Consider the following 19,039-nt stretch of genomic DNA (forward strand, 5'->3'; position numbering starts at 1 on the left):
TCATTCGATTCCAATCATTAATCTTCAACACAACAGTTCCTCGTTCACGCTTACATTTCCACCATATAGTGGCACTTTCTGTACTAAACCGGCGCTCGGAGAGCTTTTGTTTGAGCGCTCTGACGAGGACTCGCAGAGGGTTACCTTAAATTAGCTCAGGACCGTGGCAGCATACCTGTCAGATTCTCTTCCCGCTCTTCTTGTGCATCCTGCTCCATATTACCCCAGTCAGCTTCCCAGATAAACTAAAGCAGTCTGCTTAGCTTTATTATTAGCATTCCAGTTATTTCCTGGACACGCATTCTCCTACCATGCAGAATGAGCCGAGCTAGACACAGCATCGATGCGCACAAGGAGACTCCAATACCACAAGTGAACCTAAACAATATGGTTGGCAGCCTATTTAAATTTAATTGAGGATTTCCCCCCACTGCAAATAACCACTTCCCATTGGACGTTTTAGCCGAATATGGATTTAGATTGCATAGTCTAACACGAGATTGTAGTGGTGCCATGAACAAGCTCGACGTCAAACCTTGACTAACACCAATTGTGGTTTACAACCTCACTACGACGTAGAATCATCTAAGTGATGGAAATTTGACTTCAACCTTCACGGTTTAAAATGTTTTTTTTTTGTTGTTTAAAAAAAATCTAAATTACTAAGAGGCTGGTAGTCTAACACAACATCTACTAAATGTATTGCACCCAAGGGAATACCAAATACTAGTAATAGACTAGTCACCATAGAAACCAAGGATGCACAGCAAATGCATTCGAGTTTATTGGCAGGTTGAGCGGAGTTGTTTTTTGTTTCCCCATTTCAGCTACCCTCCTCCTGGTGTGTTTTCATTGAGAACATATACCAAAAACAGGCAAATAGAGAATACAACAAAATATAAACCAGTGTAATAATGTAACAATTTGATTATTTATTACATATAGCCAGCATCTCTACAATAGAAATGACAGAGGTGCATTTTTAGTAACTTATACGCATTTGTGTTGTAAACCAAGTATTGCAATGTTAAAACGCCAAGAAACCATTTTGATTAATTAAAATGTTAGACATTGGAATGCTCTACTGGTCCCTCAGCATTGTAACAATGATCTCACTGCCATTTACACAGAGAGCTGTGCTGCTTCTTTCACTAAAGGTTTTAAAGCACCAAGGTCCCCCAAGAGAGAGGATAACCCCACACAATACCACTGATCTCCACTACGAGCTGCCGGGGCACTGAATGACTCCATTTCCACCCCTGCCGTGGCCAGCAAACCTGAGGAAAGAGTGGGAAAGAGCCCTTTTAAAATAAATTAAGTTATTTTGGTCATCTGCCATTTAGAGCTGGAGAGAAGCTTGCTGTCAAGTGCTAGTTCAGTGTAAACACATCCTGAAGGCAGAAAACGTATGGGTTAAGACTGCATACTGAAAATTTGTATCATTCAAGTAGCGGAGAAAGGGCCATACCTGGTGCTGCATAGAGGGATTATAGCTCCTATGATCTCGATAAGTCAATCGTGAGGTTACAATGTCAAATTCATTTCTCACCGGTTACAGAGGGCAGGAGCTGAGGAGAAGCCGCGGCCTTTAAGAACAGCAGGTTGCCAGTGAGAGAGACAGGCTGTCGGAACACGCTGTGGTTCAGCTCCAACAAGACTGGTGCACCTCCCTGGACTGAACCAGTAGCTCTGTAGCTGGAGCCGTTGACAGAGATCTCAACCTCACATGCACCTTGAGTCAGACCCTCACTGTGATTTCTGGTTACCTGAGATTTAAAAACAGTCAATCTGATAAATAATCTTGTTACTCAAGACATTAATAAATTACTCTATTACACAAGTTATTAACAGAATATGACCTTTAGCCAAGTGTCAATGCGGGCCATTTTACCTTGATTCCAGATTCCTTGGCCAGGGTCAGTGAATTGACCAGGTTGGGGCAACTCTTGGAAACATCAGTAAGTAATCCAACCATCACTGCTGAAGTCATGTAACCAGAGGAACCGTTCAAGCAGTCTCCTAGTTTGTGATAATAACAAAAAAGAAACCACGTTCAGTTTGATATACAAGATTATACCACTACAAGATTATACCACAAGGGGGAGACAAACCAAAGAGCACAACACAACCTGCCCCTAATACCCGTTTGCCAGAATGGCATCCAAAGTCTCTCCCTTCCAATCACTGATCTGAGAAGACTGGTTATGAAATGTTGACAGGCTTTCCCGTAAAATTTCAATTTATCAAGCCTGTTCAGCAATTTCAGAAAAAAAATTAAGCAATTGAAGAATATAAGGACAGTCCAATGCCTTGCAGTGCTTACCTTGAGTTGTGATTTGGACTTGGCTGAAGGGCTGTTTAGAGGTGGTGCATGATTTCAGCACAACTCCTAAGGCCTCTCCAAGTTTGATCCACTGGTGAGACCCAGGGGAGAATGTGCTTGCCAAAACCTGGGCATTCACCTGCACACACACACATGTAATGTGACCAATCAAATGTGGTTTGTGCTTCATTAAGATAATCAAGATCTACTGTATTGAGCTGCATTGTTTTTCCCCTATGAAATTTCACAAGTAAGGCAACCGGTTTTACAACACTTCACGTGGAAAACTATTTGTGTTGCCAAGTATGACTCAATATTGAATATACATTCTTGCAATGTAACCATCAGAATACTTTGAACAACTTTGAGGGTTACATTGTTTTCAAGGTCTGAAAGCAGTTCTTCTTTTAAAACTCTTGCAACAGTGAAACCATCAAAGAAAGAACCCATTAGAATTGGTCACCAATAGGCATTTGCTTGACCGTAATAGAAAAGTGTAGAACTCACTGCCACGCCCTGATCGGTTTCACCTGTCTTTGTGATTGTCTGCACTCAACTCCAGGTGTCAACCGTCCCCGGTATTTATTTCAGTGTTCCCCGATCATCTTGTCAAGCAGCGTGTTTTTCAGTGCTCTTTCGATTGGTTCTTTTGCTAGTCCCCCCAGTTTTTACCCTTGCCTGCCTTGACTCTGAACCCACCTGCCTGACCTTGAGCCTGCCTGCCACTCTGTACCTCCTGGACTCTGACCTGGTTATGATCTTTTACCTGTCCACGACCGTTCTCTTGCCTGCCCCTTAGATTATAATAAATATCAGAGACTTGAACCATCTGCCTCCCGTGTCTGCATCTGGGTCTCACCCTGTGCCCTTATACTCACTGCTCCAACCAAGCCCTTGCCCATCACCATGTCCACAATCTGCAGAGCGATGTCCTGTCCACAGCGTGCCTGGGCCTCTTTTGTACTGGCACCCAAATGAGGACAGCTAATCACATTGGGATGGTTCACCAGGGCACGGTTCTTTGGGGGTTCCTGGGAAAGAATGGAATACCATGATGTTAGTGAATGTCAATACAGGGGTAGACAAGTAATACCAAAATGGAACTTAATGTTTGGGTGGTTTAAGTTGTGATATTCTTGCCTCAACAAAAACATCGAGGCCAGCCCCTCCACACTGTCCAGACTCCAAAGCTCTGAGGAGAGCATCCTCATCGATGATGCCCCCGCGTGCACAGTTCACGACCTTGACACCTTTCTTGCACTTAGCAAATGAGGTGTCGTTCAGTAGTCCTAGGAGAAACAACTTTACCTCAAGTGGAAAAGCGCTTTTCACCCTCCAGTACCATAACACTTCTGTAAAACTCACCAGCTGTAGAAGGCATGAGGGGCGTGTGGACGGTGATGTAATCACACTGGGGCCACAGCTGTTCCAGGGACATCTGATCCACCCCCCAGGTAGCAGTCACCTCAGGAGGAGTGATTGGATCATAGCCGATGGTCTGTCGAAAGCAAATTCAGTTTGACGATAATACTACAGTAGGCAGCTTTGAAAGATTCTTTTTACTTTTCACAGGATTTTGAACTGACCTTCATGCCAAAGGACTGCATTCTGGTGGCAACTTCCTTTCCAATTCTTCCAAGTCCAACTATTCCAAGTATTTTGCCATACATCTCTGCACCCATGAACTGCGAAATCATTAACACAACTTTGATCCAGGTCCCTGAGGCACGTGAGACTCCACAGATTTAAAGATCAGATTTGATTAGTGATGACTGGCTGAACGCTGGGGTAGACCACGCGACAGTAATTGCTTTGTGTGTCAAATTGAAACTGCTCATGAGGGAAAGCAAAATACTCAACCTTTTTACGATCCCAGTTCCCTGCCTTCATGGACATAGCTGCTTGTGGCACATGTCTAGGAAGATAATGATTTTGAATGGAGTTAATCAAACTTTTCTGTAAAAGTATGAGAAGGACAATGCATTCGGAAAGTACAGTGGGGCGAAAAAGTATTTAGTCAGCCACCAATTGTGCAAGTTCTCCCATTTAAAAAGATACGGCCTGTAATTTATCATATGTACACTTCATCTATGACAGACAAAATGACAAAAAGAAATCCAGAAAATCACATTGTAGGATTTTTAATGAATTTATTTGCAAATTATGGTGGAAAATAAGTATTTGGTCAATACAAAAGTTTGTCAATACTTTGTTATATAACCTTTGTTGGCAATGACAGAGGTCAAACGTTTTCTGTAAGTCTTCACAAGGTTTCCACACACTTGCTGGTATTTTGGCCCATTCCTCCATGTAGATCTCCTCTAGAGCAGTGATGTTTTGGGGCTGTTGCTGGGCAACACAGACTTTCAACTCCCTCCATAGATTTTCTATGGGGTTGACATCTGGAGACTGGCTAGGCCACTCCAGGACCTTGAAATGCTTCTTACGAAGCCACTCCTTCGTTGCCCGGGCGGTGTGTTTGGGATCATTGTCATGCTGAAAGACCCAGCCACGTTTCCTCTTCAATGCCCTTGCTGATGGTAGGCTTTGTTACTTTGGTCCCAGCTCTCTGCAGGTCATTCACTAGGTCCCCCCGTGTGCTTCTGGGATTTTTTTCTCACCGTTCTTGTGATCATTTTGACCCCACGGGGTGAGATCTTGCTTGGAGCCCCAGATCGAGTGAGATTATCAGTGGTCTTGTATGTCTTCCATTTCCTAATAATTGCTCCCACAGTTGATTTCTTCAAACCAAGCTGCTTACCTATTGCAGATTTAGTCTTCCAAGCCTGGTGCAGGTCTACAATTTTGTTTCTGCCGTTCTTTGACAGCTCTTTGGTCTTGGCCATAGTAGAGTTTGGAGTGTGACTGTTTGAGGTTGTGGACAGGTGTCTTTTATACTGATAACAAGTTCAAACAGGTGCCATTAATACAGGTAACGAGTGGAGGACAGAGGATCCTCTTAAAGAAGAAGTTACAGGTCTGTGAGAGCCAGAAATCTTGCTTGTTTGTCAGTGAGCAAATACTTATTTTCCACCATAATTTGCAAATAAATTCATTAAAAATCCTATAATGTGATTCTGGATTTTTTTCTTCTCATTTTGTCTGTCATAGTTAAAGTGTACCTATGATGAAAATTACAGGCCTCTCATCTTTTTAAGTGGGAGAACTTGCACAATTGGTGGCTGACTAAATACTTTTTTGCCCCGCTGTATACAGACCTGTTGACTTATTCCACATTGTTACTTTACAGCTTTTCTTACATGAATAGAAAAAAATAATCCCTCAATCTACACACAATACTTCATATTGACAAAGCAAAAACAGGTTTTTAGAAATGTTAGCAAATTTAAATAAGTATGCAGACCCTTTACGCAGTACTTTGTTGAAGCACCTTTGGCAGCTATTACAGCCTCGAGTCTTGGTTATGACGCTACAAGCTTGGCACACCTGTATATGGAGAGTTTCTCCCATTCCTCTCTGCAGATCCTCTCAAGCTGTCAGGTTGGATGAGGAGCGTCGCAGCACAGCCATTTTCAGGTCTCTCCAGAGATGTTAGATCAGGTTCAAGTCCGGGCTCTGGCTGCGCCACTCAAGCTCATTCATAGACTTGTCCCGAAGCCACTCCTGTGTTGTCTTGGCTGTGTGCTGAGGGGCATTGTCCTGTTGGAAGGTGAACCTTCACCCCAGTCTGAGGTCCTGAGCAGGTTTATCATCAAGGAACTTTGTACTTTGCACCGTTCATCTTTCCCTTTAACCGGACTGGTCTCCTAGTCCCTGCCGCTGAAACACATCCCAACAGCATGATGCAACCACCACAGTGCTTCAACGTAGGGATGGTGCCAGGTTTCCTCCAAATGAGATGCTTGGCATTCAGGCAGAAATAGTTCAATCTTGGTTATATCAGACCAGAGAATCTTGTGGTCAGAGTCTTCAGGTGCCTTTTGGCAAATTCCAAGCGGGCTGTCATTTTCCTTCTGAGGAGTGCCTTCCGTCTGGCCACTCAACCGTAAAGGCCTGATTGGTGGAGTGTTGCAGAGATGGTTGTCCTTCTGGAAGGTTCTCCCATCTCCACAGAGGAACTCTGGAGCTCACTCACGAGTGACCATCGGGTTCTTGGTCAGCTCCCTGACAAAGGCCCTTCTCCCCCAATTGTTCAGTCTGGCCAGGCAGCCAGCTCTAGGAAGTCTTGGTCGTTCTAAACCTCTTCCATTTAAGAATGATGGAGGCCACTCTTCTTGGCCACCTTCAATGCTGCAGACATTTTTTGGTACCCTTACCCAGATGTGTGCCACGACACAATCAAGTCTCGGAGCTCTTCAAACAATTCCTTTGACCTCATGGTTTGGTTTTTGCCCTGACATATACTGTCAACTGTGGGACCTTTATCTAGGACAGGCGTGTAACTTTCCAGATCATGTCCAATCAGTTGAATTTACCACTGGTGGACTCCAATCAAGTTGAAGAAACATCAAGGATTATCAATGGAAAAACAATGCACCTGAGCTCAATTAAGTCTCATAGCAAAGGGTCTGAATACTTATGTAAATAAGGTGTTTTTTATTTTTAATACATTAGCAAAAATGTCAACCTGTTTTCAGTGTCATTTAGGGGGTATTGTGTGTAGAAAGAAAAAAGGCTACATTTTTAGAATACGGCTGTAATTTAACAAAATGTGGAAGGAGTCAAGGGGTCAGGATACTTTCTGTATAGTGCAATGAAATACACAGAGGTATTCTGTTTTCATCTGTTGTAGTGTCTTACCTTGAGAGGCTCATCAAAAGGGTACATGTTAGCTCTGCAGCACTGATGGTGTTGCCACTTGGTGTGCTAAAAAAATATAAATGTACACCATAGTCTATTGTTTAAGGAAAAGCCAGATCTGTGGTGATTTGATTTTAAACAAAACTGCATTGAAACTACACACTGATGCATAAACTCATAATTTATTTTGAATAATTACACTTACTTCATGACAATGATGCCCTTTTTAGTGGCAGCATCTACATCCACGTTGTCAACGCCCGTCCCAGCTCTTCCAATGATTTGGAGGTTTCCAGTAGCATTGATGACATCAGCTGTCACCTTTGTTGCAGATCTAACGACAAGGCCATCATAGTCCTGGAGAGGGAATGAACAGACAAAATGAATTGCATAGTGACATTGCATGACAATCGTCTGTTGTTCATTGGAGTAGTTTGAAGAAGTTATTTATGACCTTACAGTTGTAATTTGTGCATGCATCAAACTCATTGAAATTATTGATTTGAGCATTACATGGTGTCAGATTAGCAGCCTTTGGGCTGGTGTAATTGATGTATAGTCCAACTTTTCAAAGTACTAGGTAGAAAAGATTTTAAAAAACCCCGGTCTAAATGTGATCCTGGTGATTAAAATCGGCCAAACGAGGGAAATCTGTAAATCTCTGGCGCAGTTGCATCAGATTCCCAAGAAGGCGGTACTAATGATCGACACCAGAGAGGAGGAACTCACAAGCAAGGACTTGCTTTTATCATCTAAACTGCAACGGATTTAAATAATATACTGTTTTCTGAAACGCAGAAATCGTTGCGTGTTACTTCAGAGACACGAGGTTATTCAACAAATGACTAAACGCGATATACTTTTTCCGTATTATAAATTAGATACCAACTGTGAAATGGTTGTTGCACATTTTAGATAGACATCGTGCAACAAAAATGTAATGGATGCAAAATTAGTAAAATATGTAAACCCCTACCTTGATCTCTGCAATCAAGTCATCCTTACTCATGTTTTGCTTCTCCGTAACTTGGATTCCATTTTCTTGCAGGATCTTCTTACAACAAGGATCAACACTTTCACTGATTAAAATGCGTTTAATGGATATTGGGGCCATTTTTCTGTTCTCAACAGCTACGAACAATTTCACAGATGGGAACCTTTATGTAAACTGCTGGTGGACAGACACTGAGAAGCTCTCAATTCAGTTGGTTTTGAATTAACATTTCGGATAAGGACTGCCCCATTCAGTAAACCCGCCTCTTCTCATCTCCAGTTTCTGACGTGGATGCTGAAACAACGAGGCCATAGATAGAGAAGCATAGATAGGCTACAACAATGGTGGATGAATTAAGATGTCCCATTCAGGCCGTTTACTATTGAAATAAATGGTCACAGTTCCTGTCTGCTTAGGGTGGCACCAATGCATTAGCAGCTGGGTCTGGTCTGCTTAGTTTATTTATATGAACCAGATTTAAACAGCGAGTGAAATGTCTCGCTTCATCTTCAATCTTTGCTTTAACCACAGAAATGACTTTGATATAACTTGTCGGACCAGAAATACGATACAATCATCAACCGGCAATGTTGTATAGTAGTGATACAATTCTGCTGACTGAGTTTTAAATGAAAATGTTATTCGAAACTGAAGAACAATTTAATTTCTGTGCATGCCTCCCTTTCCTAAACGTGATATAATCGTAGCTGATTTCTCAAGAATATGAGTTCAAATTGAGTGAGCCAGCTTTCAAAGTCTGTGCTAGTCTAATTGGGGTGTTTGAATGTGTTAAGCAAATCACATGACAGGCCGTTCTCTGTTCATTACCTCGAATAAAGATCTCGGGTGAAACACCACGCCTACTTTTACCCAGTCTTTCTATTCACTTAGCCGAAATGATTTATCTAGTGGTCTGTGTATTGTATTGAACACATATCTAGCTATTTGAATTGTTTATACATGTAGGCAATCTTATGAAATACAATGTAAATAACAGAAAAATATATAAATTACCTCTACAGAAATGTGTGAAACGTAAAACAAATGTAATTAATCTAGGAATTCCACAAGTCACATTTCTCCATCAAAAAAAGTGAAGAAAAACATTTTCCCCAACAGCCACAATAAAGAATAATCAAACGGAATAACATTACACCAAACATCTGAGTAGGCTCCAATTCTGAATCCAAAGCCATTCATATTACATCTGTTTTGCATCCAGACAATCTTTGCTTTTTTTCCGCGTAGAAATGACACCATCTGGTGGGAGACAACGGATTTTTTACTTGCCCGTGGTTCTTCTATCACTCGCATTCTGATTGTTCTCTGTGTTCCCAGGTCTCCGCTCTACGCAGCTGGTATCCGGCTGCAAAAGCGTTGCTAGGATACATTGCAACAAATGTGTCCATCGTTACTGGATAGTCCTACAGAAAACATTCCGTGAAAGGCACTTTTTTTTTTACACCATGACGTAAAACTGTCTAGTGACAACAAGAAAAGTGCCATGCAACTTTCTGTAAGCTCTGAATGCTCTTTTTTAGATTCATACGATTGAAACAAATACATTCAGATCAAATGGAAACTGCGACTGTTGTCCGGTTTGGTCGAAGGAGTGGGTCCAGCAAAACAAGTGTGTTTGACTACTTGCATAGCCTATTCGTTTACTTGCTCTCTTGACGCATTTATGGGTTTGTAACGTTACTGTAGTGTAGCTAATATTGCATATTTTGCTCGGTGTAAAAATGTTTTAAGCAAGATCTATGCATAGCCTACCACCGCATAACATTGTTATACCATAAGCATTGTTTTTTATTTTCTTCCCCATTTCATTTCTCCTATTATCAGCGCTAGCAGTTGAGGAAAAAAAAGCAATGCAACCACCAGATCTTCGACAAGTCACTGTTTTGCCCAAAGCCGAATGGCTCCGAATTCAAGGTAGTTTGAATCACGGGAATAAATACAACGAGAGTCTAAAGGAAGCAACCCAACAACGAGAAGCTATGCACCTGAGGTCCAAGGAGGTGGTAAAATTCTGGTCTAACACAATAGCTGTAAGTATTTTTGTTAGTTTGTTTTTAACATAATGCATAATGGTAACTATTATACATGTCTTACTCTGTGCATGTGCCCACAGGCAGCCTCAGGATCAGTCTCATACAAAACATTAGGCTAAAAAAAATAAAAGGGGATATACCTAGACAGTTGTACAACTGAAATGTGTCTTCCACATTTAACCCAATCTCTCTACACAACTCACTTGAGTAAAATGTGCCATTCACTTCATAGGGACAAAGACAAAAGAAACTGGAGGCAAAGAGGATTCGGGAGGAACTTGAAGAAGATGAGAAGAAACAGATGGATATTGAGGAGGCTAAATATCAGGCGCAAAAGAGGAAAGAAGCTATTGAAAAGGCCAAAACTCAACAGTACTACGAGACTGATCGTGTGAAAGGATTTCATGTTTGTATTTCTTATGAGTTAAAATTCTCTTCTGCAATTATTTTTTTTCATCTGAAGACATGCTGTGTTCTTTATAATGTGCATTTCTGAGTTAAATTGAATAAATGCAATATTGTTATTTCTTCCAGCGTGCACTCTTGCTGACAGAAGTCCTGAAGGAAAGGGAGGCCCAGATAGAACTGAAGCAGAGAAAGCAGGATACCTCCAAAGATGTGGACAAGGAAATCATGGCTATCATTAAGTGTAGAGAGGATGAAGCTTTGCAAAAGGAGAAGCAGAAAGCTTTGCAGAGGAAGCTTGACATCCAGGCCACAGCAGAAGACTTAAAACAGCAGTAAGTCTCACTGAAACCTAACAACCTGGCAGCAGTTATCGAATAGAATATCTATACCATCGACTACCATATACTCTACCATGGAGTCAAATTAATTTAAATGCAGTCCAAATAGAATAGACTGAATGCTCTCAATGGTTTAGTATGATGAATGGTCTCTTCCCCCTATTAGGGTAAAGGAACATGAGATGAATAGAGAACGGGAGAAACTGGAAAACAAGAAAGAGGCTGAGGAACTCCAGCGACTAAAAGAGCTTTTTCTGTGGGAGCAATGCATGCAGGAGCAAAAGAAAGAGGAGCAGAAGAGAAATACCATGAAAGCTCACATGGTAAGGTATTTGGATGTTATCAATGTTCAAATGTCTCACTCACTAGAGCAATATTACAAGATTCATGGGGGTGTGTGTTAATTAATCCTGCATTTGTATTTAAAAGGAGCATCTCTCTAACAGAGATATCATTAGAGCAATAGAGGCACAAAAGCAAGAGATGGAAGAGGAGCGCAGGAGGCTTTTTGCAAATGCAAAACAGAAAATGGTGAAGTTGAGGAAAGACAAAGAGGAAGAGATGTTCAGGTAAGTAGACATATTAGGAGAAAGTAAACAGTTCGATAAAACATTTGAAGTCCCACAATAAGAAATTAGTATAGCTGTGGCATCACTAGTCAACAGTAGTCTTACAATTCTGGAAGTCTCATGGACATAGATTTTCTAAACCGTTTTCCCTCTTAAGAGAGGTCCAAATTCACAGGGGGGGGATCATGAATAAACTGGCTGCAAAACAGCAGGAGCAGACGGAAAATGAGGAACTCATCGCCAAGGCTATTGCTCAACGGGATGCCAGACAGGCACAGCAGCAGAAGGAGAAAGATGACAAGAGGATGGCTATGCTGGACTCAATTGCCTCACACAGAGAAGCCATGGTATGGCATGTGCACCCTACCACAAGCAAAGGGACAATTGGGAGCTCAAAATATTATTCTCACAAAATTAAACTCAGAATTAATATTTATCAATGAATATGCCGGCCTATATGTTACAAAAAAACGTCTTATCACAATGACACTGGCTTGGTTTTTTCCCCCAGAAAGTAGAACAGGAGCAGAAGGAAAGAGAACACAACGAGAGAGCTATTGACATGCTTTATGCCAAGAAAGAAGCAGACAGAATATTTATTGAAAAACAACACCTGAAGGCACTGAAAATGAAAGAGGATGGAAGAACTTTACAAGACGTCTACATTCATCAAATGGTGAGCTTGGATTTGATTTGCACTTTGCCTTTCCGTGATTACAATTCTTGATAATTTTTGGTATGTCAACTATTTTCGCAATGACACGTAGTGGAATGTGTCAGCAACAGCAACACTTCTAATGAAGCAACATAAGATTTAATTTAACATTTGAAATCTTGCTGTTTAGGCTGAAAAACGAGCCAAGGAACAGCACACAAGAAAGCAACAACAGGACTTTGAGACCAAAAATGCAGAGCTCATTGCTGTGGAGGAGAAGCAGTTCCAGCAGTATGCAAACAATGTGATCGATACAGCCACCGAGGCCAAGAGAAATATTCACCCACTCCGCAAAGCTGCCAGGGAGGGAATTGGAGGTGGTCTTGGCCCCATCTTTGGAGGAGTGAGGCCAAGTTACTTGGTTCAAGATGACACTGGTGTCCAGATGCCCAATTACGTCAGCAGTAGATCTCAGGACATCAAAGAGCTGAATGAGACGCGTGATATTCAGCAATCCAAGAAAAGACTTGGATTCACATGGTAGATGTCTGTTAAAAAGAGTAACATGGTCAGGTGAAGCATGATTAGAAAAACAATAAACCAATGGAATTCAGCATTTCCTAAGCATTTATGATATACCCCCTATTATGTCATTTATTTCACACTCAAAAAACCCACACTTGATAGGCAAGTACTTGACTGACCTAGTGGGATGATTGCAGTCTTTTCAGCGCTCAAAGATGATTCATCTCAGAAATATGGAAATGTAGAGTGTATAACTGTCTCTGAAATTAGATTTTTAGTTTTGTTATTTTACATAATATACATACACACAATTCAATTAAAACTCGTGCACAAATTGGGAAACTGCTGATAATTTCTAGCCTGGTCCTAGATCTGTACCTACATGACAAAGATAGTCAAGAGTTGGCTAAAGCACAGATCTGGGACCAGGACATATAGTGCAATGGTTTCATTTTAATACATAAGATTCACCCAGATTAAAATGTGACATGTCAATGTTATCTTTATATCTATTGTATCAGTTCACGCTTGTGAAACATTATAATAAACAATCTATAGGCAATAAAACAACCATTTTAACCATATCCTTTTATTTTAAAACATGGTTCATTGGGGAATATTGAATTCGGCCAATTTTTACAAAGCCAGTGGTTTTCATTTATAGTTTAAAGGAAAGTCATGCCCAGGAATTTAACACCTAGTATGAACTAACATGGAACTTCACAGCAATGTATTTACACATTGCTCAGGTGAGGAATTTTAAACATTTTGAAAGACGTAATGGGTGAAAATCTGAACATAAAATACTAACAAAAATGGATACAATTATACAAAACTAATTTGAGACTGAGGCCAAGATAAAAAGTTCTGGTTCCCTGAAACAGGTAAAAAAAAAGAAGAACTAAACGGTATACGCATCTAACACCCCAATCATTTCACAAAATGTCTGCACTCTTACCTGTCTTTCAAGTCAAATTGAGCCTTCTCTGACATCTCCACTTAAATATCAGCATACTAAAAAGGAAAGTTTTTTTTTTGTTTTTTTACAAAACCATTTTATGTTTCACTTACAGTATGTTCTGTCACTATGAGACTGTTGGTAATTTAAACAATCAAAATGTTGAAAATAACCATATGATTAGTCATACATGTAATATTACTTGAGTCAGGCATATAGCCCAGAAAGACAGTCATCCCTTCCATTATAATTATCACAATGGAATGACTGAAAGAGAACATTTTTAATAAAACCTGACAAAAATGTTCCTTCCAACACTCACCTGTTCAGTCACTTCCTTACTCAACCATTAATAAACATTACATTCCCAACATTTGTCAAATTAGTCTGACAGCGAAAAAAAAATAACTAAAACATAAAATGGCTTTTAGCCGCTGTCAAATCTTATGAAATCTTAATTTGTACAAATATTCCAGAATTGGATCTGTTGTGATATCTAACAAGTGTCTAAAATAGGTCTACAGCAGAACCTCACACATTATTAGGCATCAGCGCATTAATTTGTATGTTCAAGGATGGACAGGAATGAACATTTAGTGGACTAGGTAAGTGGACTAATCACTATCATCAGAACTAGACTTCTTTTTCTTGCTGTGGTTTTTATCCTTCTCTTGGCTCTTTGACTTTTGATTCCGCTCAGGGTTTTTCCCTGCATCTTTGGACTTGTGAGAGGACTCCTTTTCTGGGCTGCCATCCCTTTTCTTCTTGGAGATGGGGCTCTTTCTACTTCTGTCCTTCCCTTTATTCTCTGAGTTGCTGCTCTTGGACCGCCTTCGTCTGTGAGTGTCTTCACTGTCTTTGTTCTTCCTTTGATGAGATGAACCGTCTTTGCTATGGTCTCTATTGTTGCTCTTACTCCTGGAGCGCCTGCCTCTACGCGAGTCCCTGCTCTTATTCTTGTCTGGACTCGTCCGTTCTCTGCTCTTGGATCTACCTCTCCTCTTGTCCTCCCTCTCTCTGTGGTGCTGTCTTTCCATGCTCTTACTACGCTCCCTACCTCGCTCTCTGTCCCGTGCTTGCTCTTTGTCTCGAGATGAGGCACGTCTCCCCCTGTCCCTGCTTCTGCTGTTAGATCGGTTTCGGTTCTTTCCAGAGTTCCTCTCCTTGCTTCTAGACTTTGTCCTCAGCTTCTCACCATTTCTTCCTTTTGTCTCCTTTCTGTTCTTAATGTCAGCCTCAGTGGGTTTAGCGCGTTCTTTACTTCTATCACAGTCATGAGTTCCAGACTCTGTGGCCCTCTCTTTATTTAGGTTTCTGTCCTTGCTTCTTGAGCGGCCCCTCTTATCATCACTTTTGCCATGTTTCTGATCCCTCTCTCTGCTTTTGGACCTACAACTTTTCTCTTTGCTCCTACTGCGGCTTTGAGATTTGGCCTTCTTTGCCTTGTGTTTGTTATGCTTGTCTTCAGTTTTATTAGGGTCCTTTTCTTTGCTCTTGGATCTATGAGAGCGACCTTTCTTCTCCTTCTCTCTGTTTTGATTGGAGTTTTCAGCAGTGTTTTCATGCTTGGTTTCAGAAGTCTTCCTCCCTCTTCCTCTTGGAGCTTTGCCACTCTCATTCCTGCTCTCTGTCATGTCACCCCTACAACAAAAATACAGAGAACTGTCACCCCCACAGGAAACACAGAGGCCAAGTTAACTCTTTGAATAAAACTTAAATAACTGGCCCTTGGCTGATGATCCCTTTTGACAATAGGAGAAATTAGGAAATACTTGAGAAGCCATGTAATTAGATCCGGCTGTTAAAGGTAAAATCAGCTTATCAGTCCAGCACTGACCGTTCGAATATTAACAAATAAAAAAAGGTAAGACTTACTTGTCACCCTTGATCCAGCGGTCTCCACTGGATGCTCTTGGTGCCCTTTGTACACGCTGCATCTCCTGTCGCCAGTGTGGAGGAGTCTCGCTGCGTCGGAAACGATCCCTTGACCTTGACCTGGAGTGTGACGGAGTTCGGTACCGCTACAAGTAAAAGATTAAATTGACATTCACTTGCTAGATCCTTGTTTTGCAGAAATGGTATGATAGTACTGTACTTGTTCTATAGTGCACTTACTCTTGGACCTCTGCCTTTAATCGTCCTGCCTGATCTTGTCATCAGAAGTCTCCTCTTATATGTTGACTGACAATTAAACATTCTGCAACAAAACAAAAATGTATCTAAATGAATATAGTTCCCAGTTGTAAAGGTTCAGAATGAAATGTTGTTCTGTCTTGTCTATGAACTCACCTCTCCCTTGGCTTTTCCCTCTCCCTAGCCTTTTCCCGCTCCTTTCCAGCCTCAGCCTCTTCTTTTTGCTGCTGAGGACTTCTCCTCATAAGGAACTTATTTTCTGGGATAGGAGGGATTTCCTCTGGTCGTACCGTAGACGTAACCTCTTCCTCTTTCTCATCACCACTGCGGGGCTCAGACCTACAGACATTACAGACCAGACTTCAAACCTATGCTTTAATGAAGGTGGTTGTGGGAGCAAAATGAAACCAGTTTTCAGTACAAACCCTTTCTTATCTTTCTTCTTCTGTTTCTTGTCCTTCTTCTTGGACTCTTTCTTGTGCCTCTTCTTCCGTTTCTTGGATTCTTTATCAGAGTCACTCGCAGATTCAGAAGAGACGTCAGAACTGTCAGAGTCACTTGAGCTGTCGCTGCCACTGGAGATGGCCTTTTGTCTTCTCTTCTCTTCTTTTTTTGCTGTAAATAGTAGAGGACACTCAACCAGCGCTAAGGATACCTTTAAAAGCTTTGATCCTGACGATAAGACAGTCCAAGACCTACAATCTAAAGCAATAACAAGCTTAAAACAACTTGCCAAATTTCTTTGAATCGTACAAACCTTTCGATTTTGGAATGAGCTCGCCACAGTTCATAACTTTCACCTCAGCGTATGGTCTACTGCCGGCATCTGTCTTTTGACTCTCCATTGTCTGAACGACCTCTTGTCCAGAGATCACTTGGCCAAAAACCACATGGACACTAGAATAAAATAAGCAAGTTATGACAGGTGATAACAACGAAGAACAGATCACCATTTATATAACATGCTCTTATTATGAAAATACAATTCAAGCAGATACAAATGGTCAACTAAGTTGCAATACTTGTCCAAATGTTCTACTTACCCATCTAAGTGTGGTGTGGGTTTTGTTGTTCTGTAGACCAATAAGAAAAATGGAGCAGAAGATTAGAATGAGAGTAAAACATGTTTTTGTAAGTTAGGTTCACTCAAGATGTTAAATTCATGAATGAATGACCAACTGATACTAGCTAGGCCAATTAAACATTAAAACATTGATAGACTTACATGAAAAACTGTGATCCATTGGTATCTTTGCCCCTGTTTGCCATTGACAGGAGGTACTCCTTGTTATGCTTGACAGAGAAGCTTTCATCTGAGACACAGACATGACATTAGTTCTTGAGGATGGTTTTGATTAGAATATTTAACAAAATTACCTGTAAAATAGTCCTACCTTCAAAGAATCCACCATAGATAGATTCCCCTCCCTTTCCATTGCCTGATTTACAGAAGGGATATAGATATTAGATCATCAAAACAAAAAACATTTCCACTTGTCTTTGGTTAAGGCATATTTCATATACCTTCACTGAAGTCTCCTCCTTGAATCATGAAGTCCTTCACAATTCTGTGGAATAGGCATCCTTTGTAATGCAGAGGTTTTTGTGTACCTTTTCCAATTCCTTTCTCGCCTACACAGAAAGCAATGTTTAAGTCAAAACAGAGATGACAATATGTACAGAATCTAAATATGGTACACCAAATGGCAGACCAAGGCAAGAAAAAGTAAATTACCTGTGCAGAGGCATCGAAAGTTCTCACATGTTTTGGGACAGACATCAGAAAACAATTCTACCACAACTCTGCCAACTGCAAAATAAACCATGTTCATGTCAGTGCATATTTTAGTAAAGCGTCTCTAAGCTACATCTCAGAGATATGATAAACGGTAAGACCAAATGAAAACCTAAGCCTTCTTACCCAGCACGTTACTGATGCCAATGTCAAAGAAGCAGCGTGGACGCTGAACCTTGATTCCCATGATCAAACTTCTATAGCTGAAACCAGTTTTTGTTGTTGTTAGTTAGCTAGTTAGCGTAGGCCGCTAGTTGTTTACAAATACAACCATAGTACCCATCTCTACAGGCTAATATAGCGCATTAGCCAATTAATTGGCAGAAGAACCAGGCAGCGCAAAATCTGGGCAAGATAAAGGAAATAAAAACTAGCTAGCTTTATCAACATGAATGAATAACGTTAATATTTAGTTAGAGTAAACACAATGCAAACTGAAATGTCCACGCTAACTAGCAAGCTTGCTAGGTAATGACTTGTGCTCATGCGGATTGTGGCCTGCTAGCTAACAGCAGTAGCTCGCTAACGTAATTAACTGTTTAATAGATTTCAGTCTTCCCTTTCATTCAACGTTATTTAAAATAGACATAATGTACAATAGCGTAAACATTATAGAGTTGACCTACACAAATGAGCTCAGTTGGCCAATATCTCACGGTAGTTATTCTCAACAAGGTGAAATCGAGTTTCATTTAGCTACCGCTTCTTCCACAATGTTTTCTAAAGATGGCGCGACGGGAAACGTCAAAGCATTTTGGGTAAAAATATGCGCAGAAGACGACATTTCACACCTGCGGACAGTCTACTGGTAGATCTGGCTGGTTTTGGGGGGTTATGATTGCTTATAACACTAAAAACGTATAACATATCATATTTTTCTTCAGTTACTGTTTACCTGCTGCTTGTGTAGAGTACATACAATATAGACTACTAGGGGAGAAAATTATTACATGTTATTTACATGAGGGACTTGATCATGGATTACGGTAAAAGGTAGTCACAGACACAACAAACAGATATTTCACCGGATGCAGTGGCTTCAATTTTATGTTACTTTGTAACTATAACATTGATAAGATATCTACAAAATGATCTGCTTTTCATAGACAAGTATTCTTAGCGTGGTCGTTAGCGTGGTCGTTAATATATAAACATAATTTTCCCCCACATAGGTATTTCATTTGAAACAATCAGGATATTTTGTATAGAAACAAGTTCAAAACAAGTTAAAATCCCCGAGCTGACAAGGTACAAATCTGTCGTTCTGCCCCTGAACAGGCAGTTAACCCACTATTCCTAGGCCGTCATTGAAATTAAGAATTAGTTCTTAACTGACTTGCCTCGTTAAATAAAGGTAAAAAAAATATTTAAAAAAATAAAAAAATCTTCCACATCATTGGACCAGACTAGAGGCCCCTCTCTGGATGGATGACAGCCATGTTAATGTCAGGGTCCTCAGAGTATCCATTCCTTTTGTCACACCTTACTGAAATACATTTGTCAATAATATCTGTTGGAAAAAAGTC

At 40.7% G+C, this 19,039-nt stretch overlaps 3 protein-coding genes across 5 annotated transcripts; 1 reads left to right on the top strand and 2 right to left on the bottom strand.

Moving 5' to 3' along the window:
- Positions 1 to 912: 912 nt before the first annotated feature.
- LOC118367089 (D-3-phosphoglycerate dehydrogenase-like) lies at positions 913 to 8,346 on the bottom strand. Of its 2 annotated transcripts, none has more exons than XM_035750118.2 (12): positions 8,061 to 8,346; positions 7,290 to 7,441; positions 7,085 to 7,150; positions 4,184 to 4,238; positions 3,910 to 4,008; positions 3,689 to 3,821; positions 3,464 to 3,612; positions 3,202 to 3,354; positions 2,324 to 2,462; positions 1,892 to 2,019; positions 1,550 to 1,766; positions 913 to 1,277 (listed from the first exon to the last, which is right to left on the bottom strand). In XM_035750118.2, exons 1-12 carry the CDS (start codon positions 8,196 to 8,198, stop codon positions 1,123 to 1,125), a joined length of 1,584 nt encoding a protein of 527 aa, XP_035606011.1. In that variant the 5' UTR covers positions 8,199 to 8,346; the 3' UTR covers positions 913 to 1,122. The 2 variants fall into 2 exon arrangements, with proteins under 2 accessions (XP_035606011.1, XP_035606012.1); XM_035750119.2 differs by lacking the exon at positions 8,061 to 8,346 and adding an exon at positions 7,598 to 7,763.
- A 622-nt stretch (positions 8,347 to 8,968) lies between these two features.
- cfap210 (cilia and flagella associated protein 210) lies at positions 8,969 to 13,211 on the top strand. Of its 2 annotated transcripts, XM_035750116.2 has the most exons (10): positions 8,969 to 9,245; positions 9,417 to 9,708; positions 9,924 to 10,129; positions 10,365 to 10,538; positions 10,667 to 10,872; positions 11,045 to 11,201; positions 11,308 to 11,447; positions 11,605 to 11,794; positions 11,959 to 12,123; positions 12,293 to 13,211. In XM_035750116.2, exons 2-10 carry the CDS (start codon positions 9,606 to 9,608, stop codon positions 12,644 to 12,646), a joined length of 1,695 nt encoding a protein of 564 aa, XP_035606009.1. In that variant the 5' UTR covers positions 8,969 to 9,245; positions 9,417 to 9,605; the 3' UTR covers positions 12,647 to 13,211. The 2 variants fall into 2 exon arrangements, with proteins under 2 accessions (XP_035606009.1, XP_052349779.1); XM_052493819.1 differs by having other exon boundaries at positions 8,969 to 9,594.
- LOC118367087 (peptidyl-prolyl cis-trans isomerase G-like) lies at positions 13,201 to 18,296 on the bottom strand. Its single transcript, XM_035750115.2, has 13 exons — positions 18,140 to 18,296; positions 17,640 to 17,716; positions 17,454 to 17,528; positions 17,243 to 17,350; positions 17,113 to 17,157; positions 16,944 to 17,031; positions 16,762 to 16,791; positions 16,476 to 16,615; positions 16,144 to 16,333; positions 15,875 to 16,057; positions 15,701 to 15,782; positions 15,461 to 15,606; positions 13,201 to 15,226 (listed from the first exon to the last, which is right to left on the bottom strand). Exons 2-13 carry the CDS (start codon positions 17,698 to 17,700, stop codon positions 14,200 to 14,202), a joined length of 2,175 nt encoding a protein of 724 aa, XP_035606008.1. The 5' UTR covers positions 17,701 to 17,716; positions 18,140 to 18,296; the 3' UTR covers positions 13,201 to 14,199.
- Between the last annotated feature and the right edge of the window lie 743 nt (positions 18,297 to 19,039).

The sequence above is a fragment of the Oncorhynchus keta genome, chromosome 34 (genome assembly GCF_023373465.1).
Source record: "Oncorhynchus keta strain PuntledgeMale-10-30-2019 chromosome 34, Oket_V2, whole genome shotgun sequence".
Lineage (NCBI taxonomy): Eukaryota > Metazoa > Chordata > Actinopteri > Salmoniformes > Salmonidae > Oncorhynchus > Oncorhynchus keta.

Coding starts and splice junctions, on each gene's coding strand:
- cfap210 (XM_035750116.2), top strand. CDS start 9,606: ATGCTCTTTTTTAGATTCATACGATTGAAACAAATACATTCAGATCAA. Junction 10,130..10,364: donor TCTGGTCTAACACAATAGCT/GTAAGTATTTTT, acceptor TTCACTTCATAG/GGACAAAGACAAAAGAAACT. Junction 12,124..12,292: donor ACGTCTACATTCATCAAATG/GTGAGCTTGGAT, acceptor CTTGCTGTTTAG/GCTGAAAAACGAGCCAAGGA.
- LOC118367089 (XM_035750118.2), bottom strand. CDS start 8,198: ATGGCCCCAATATCCATTAAACGCATTTTAATCAGTGAAAGTGTTGAT. Junction 3,355..3,463: donor GCCTCGATGTTTTTGTTGAG/GCAAGAATATCA, acceptor ATTCTTTCCCAG/GAACCCCCAAAGAACCGTGC. Junction 2,463..3,201: donor GCAAGGGCTTGGTTGGAGCA/GTGAGTATAAGG, acceptor GTGTGTGTGCAG/GTGAATGCCCAGGTTTTGGC.
- LOC118367087 (XM_035750115.2), bottom strand. CDS start 17,700: ATGGGAATCAAGGTTCAGCGTCCACGCTGCTTCTTTGACATTGGCATC. Junction 15,607..15,700: donor TTAAAGGCAGAGGTCCAAGA/GTAAGTGCACTA, acceptor TTTTACTTGTAG/CGGTACCGAACTCCGTCACA. Junction 15,227..15,460: donor CGCTGGATCAAGGGTGACAA/GTAAGTCTTACC, acceptor TTTTTGTTGTAG/GGGTGACATGACAGAGAGCA.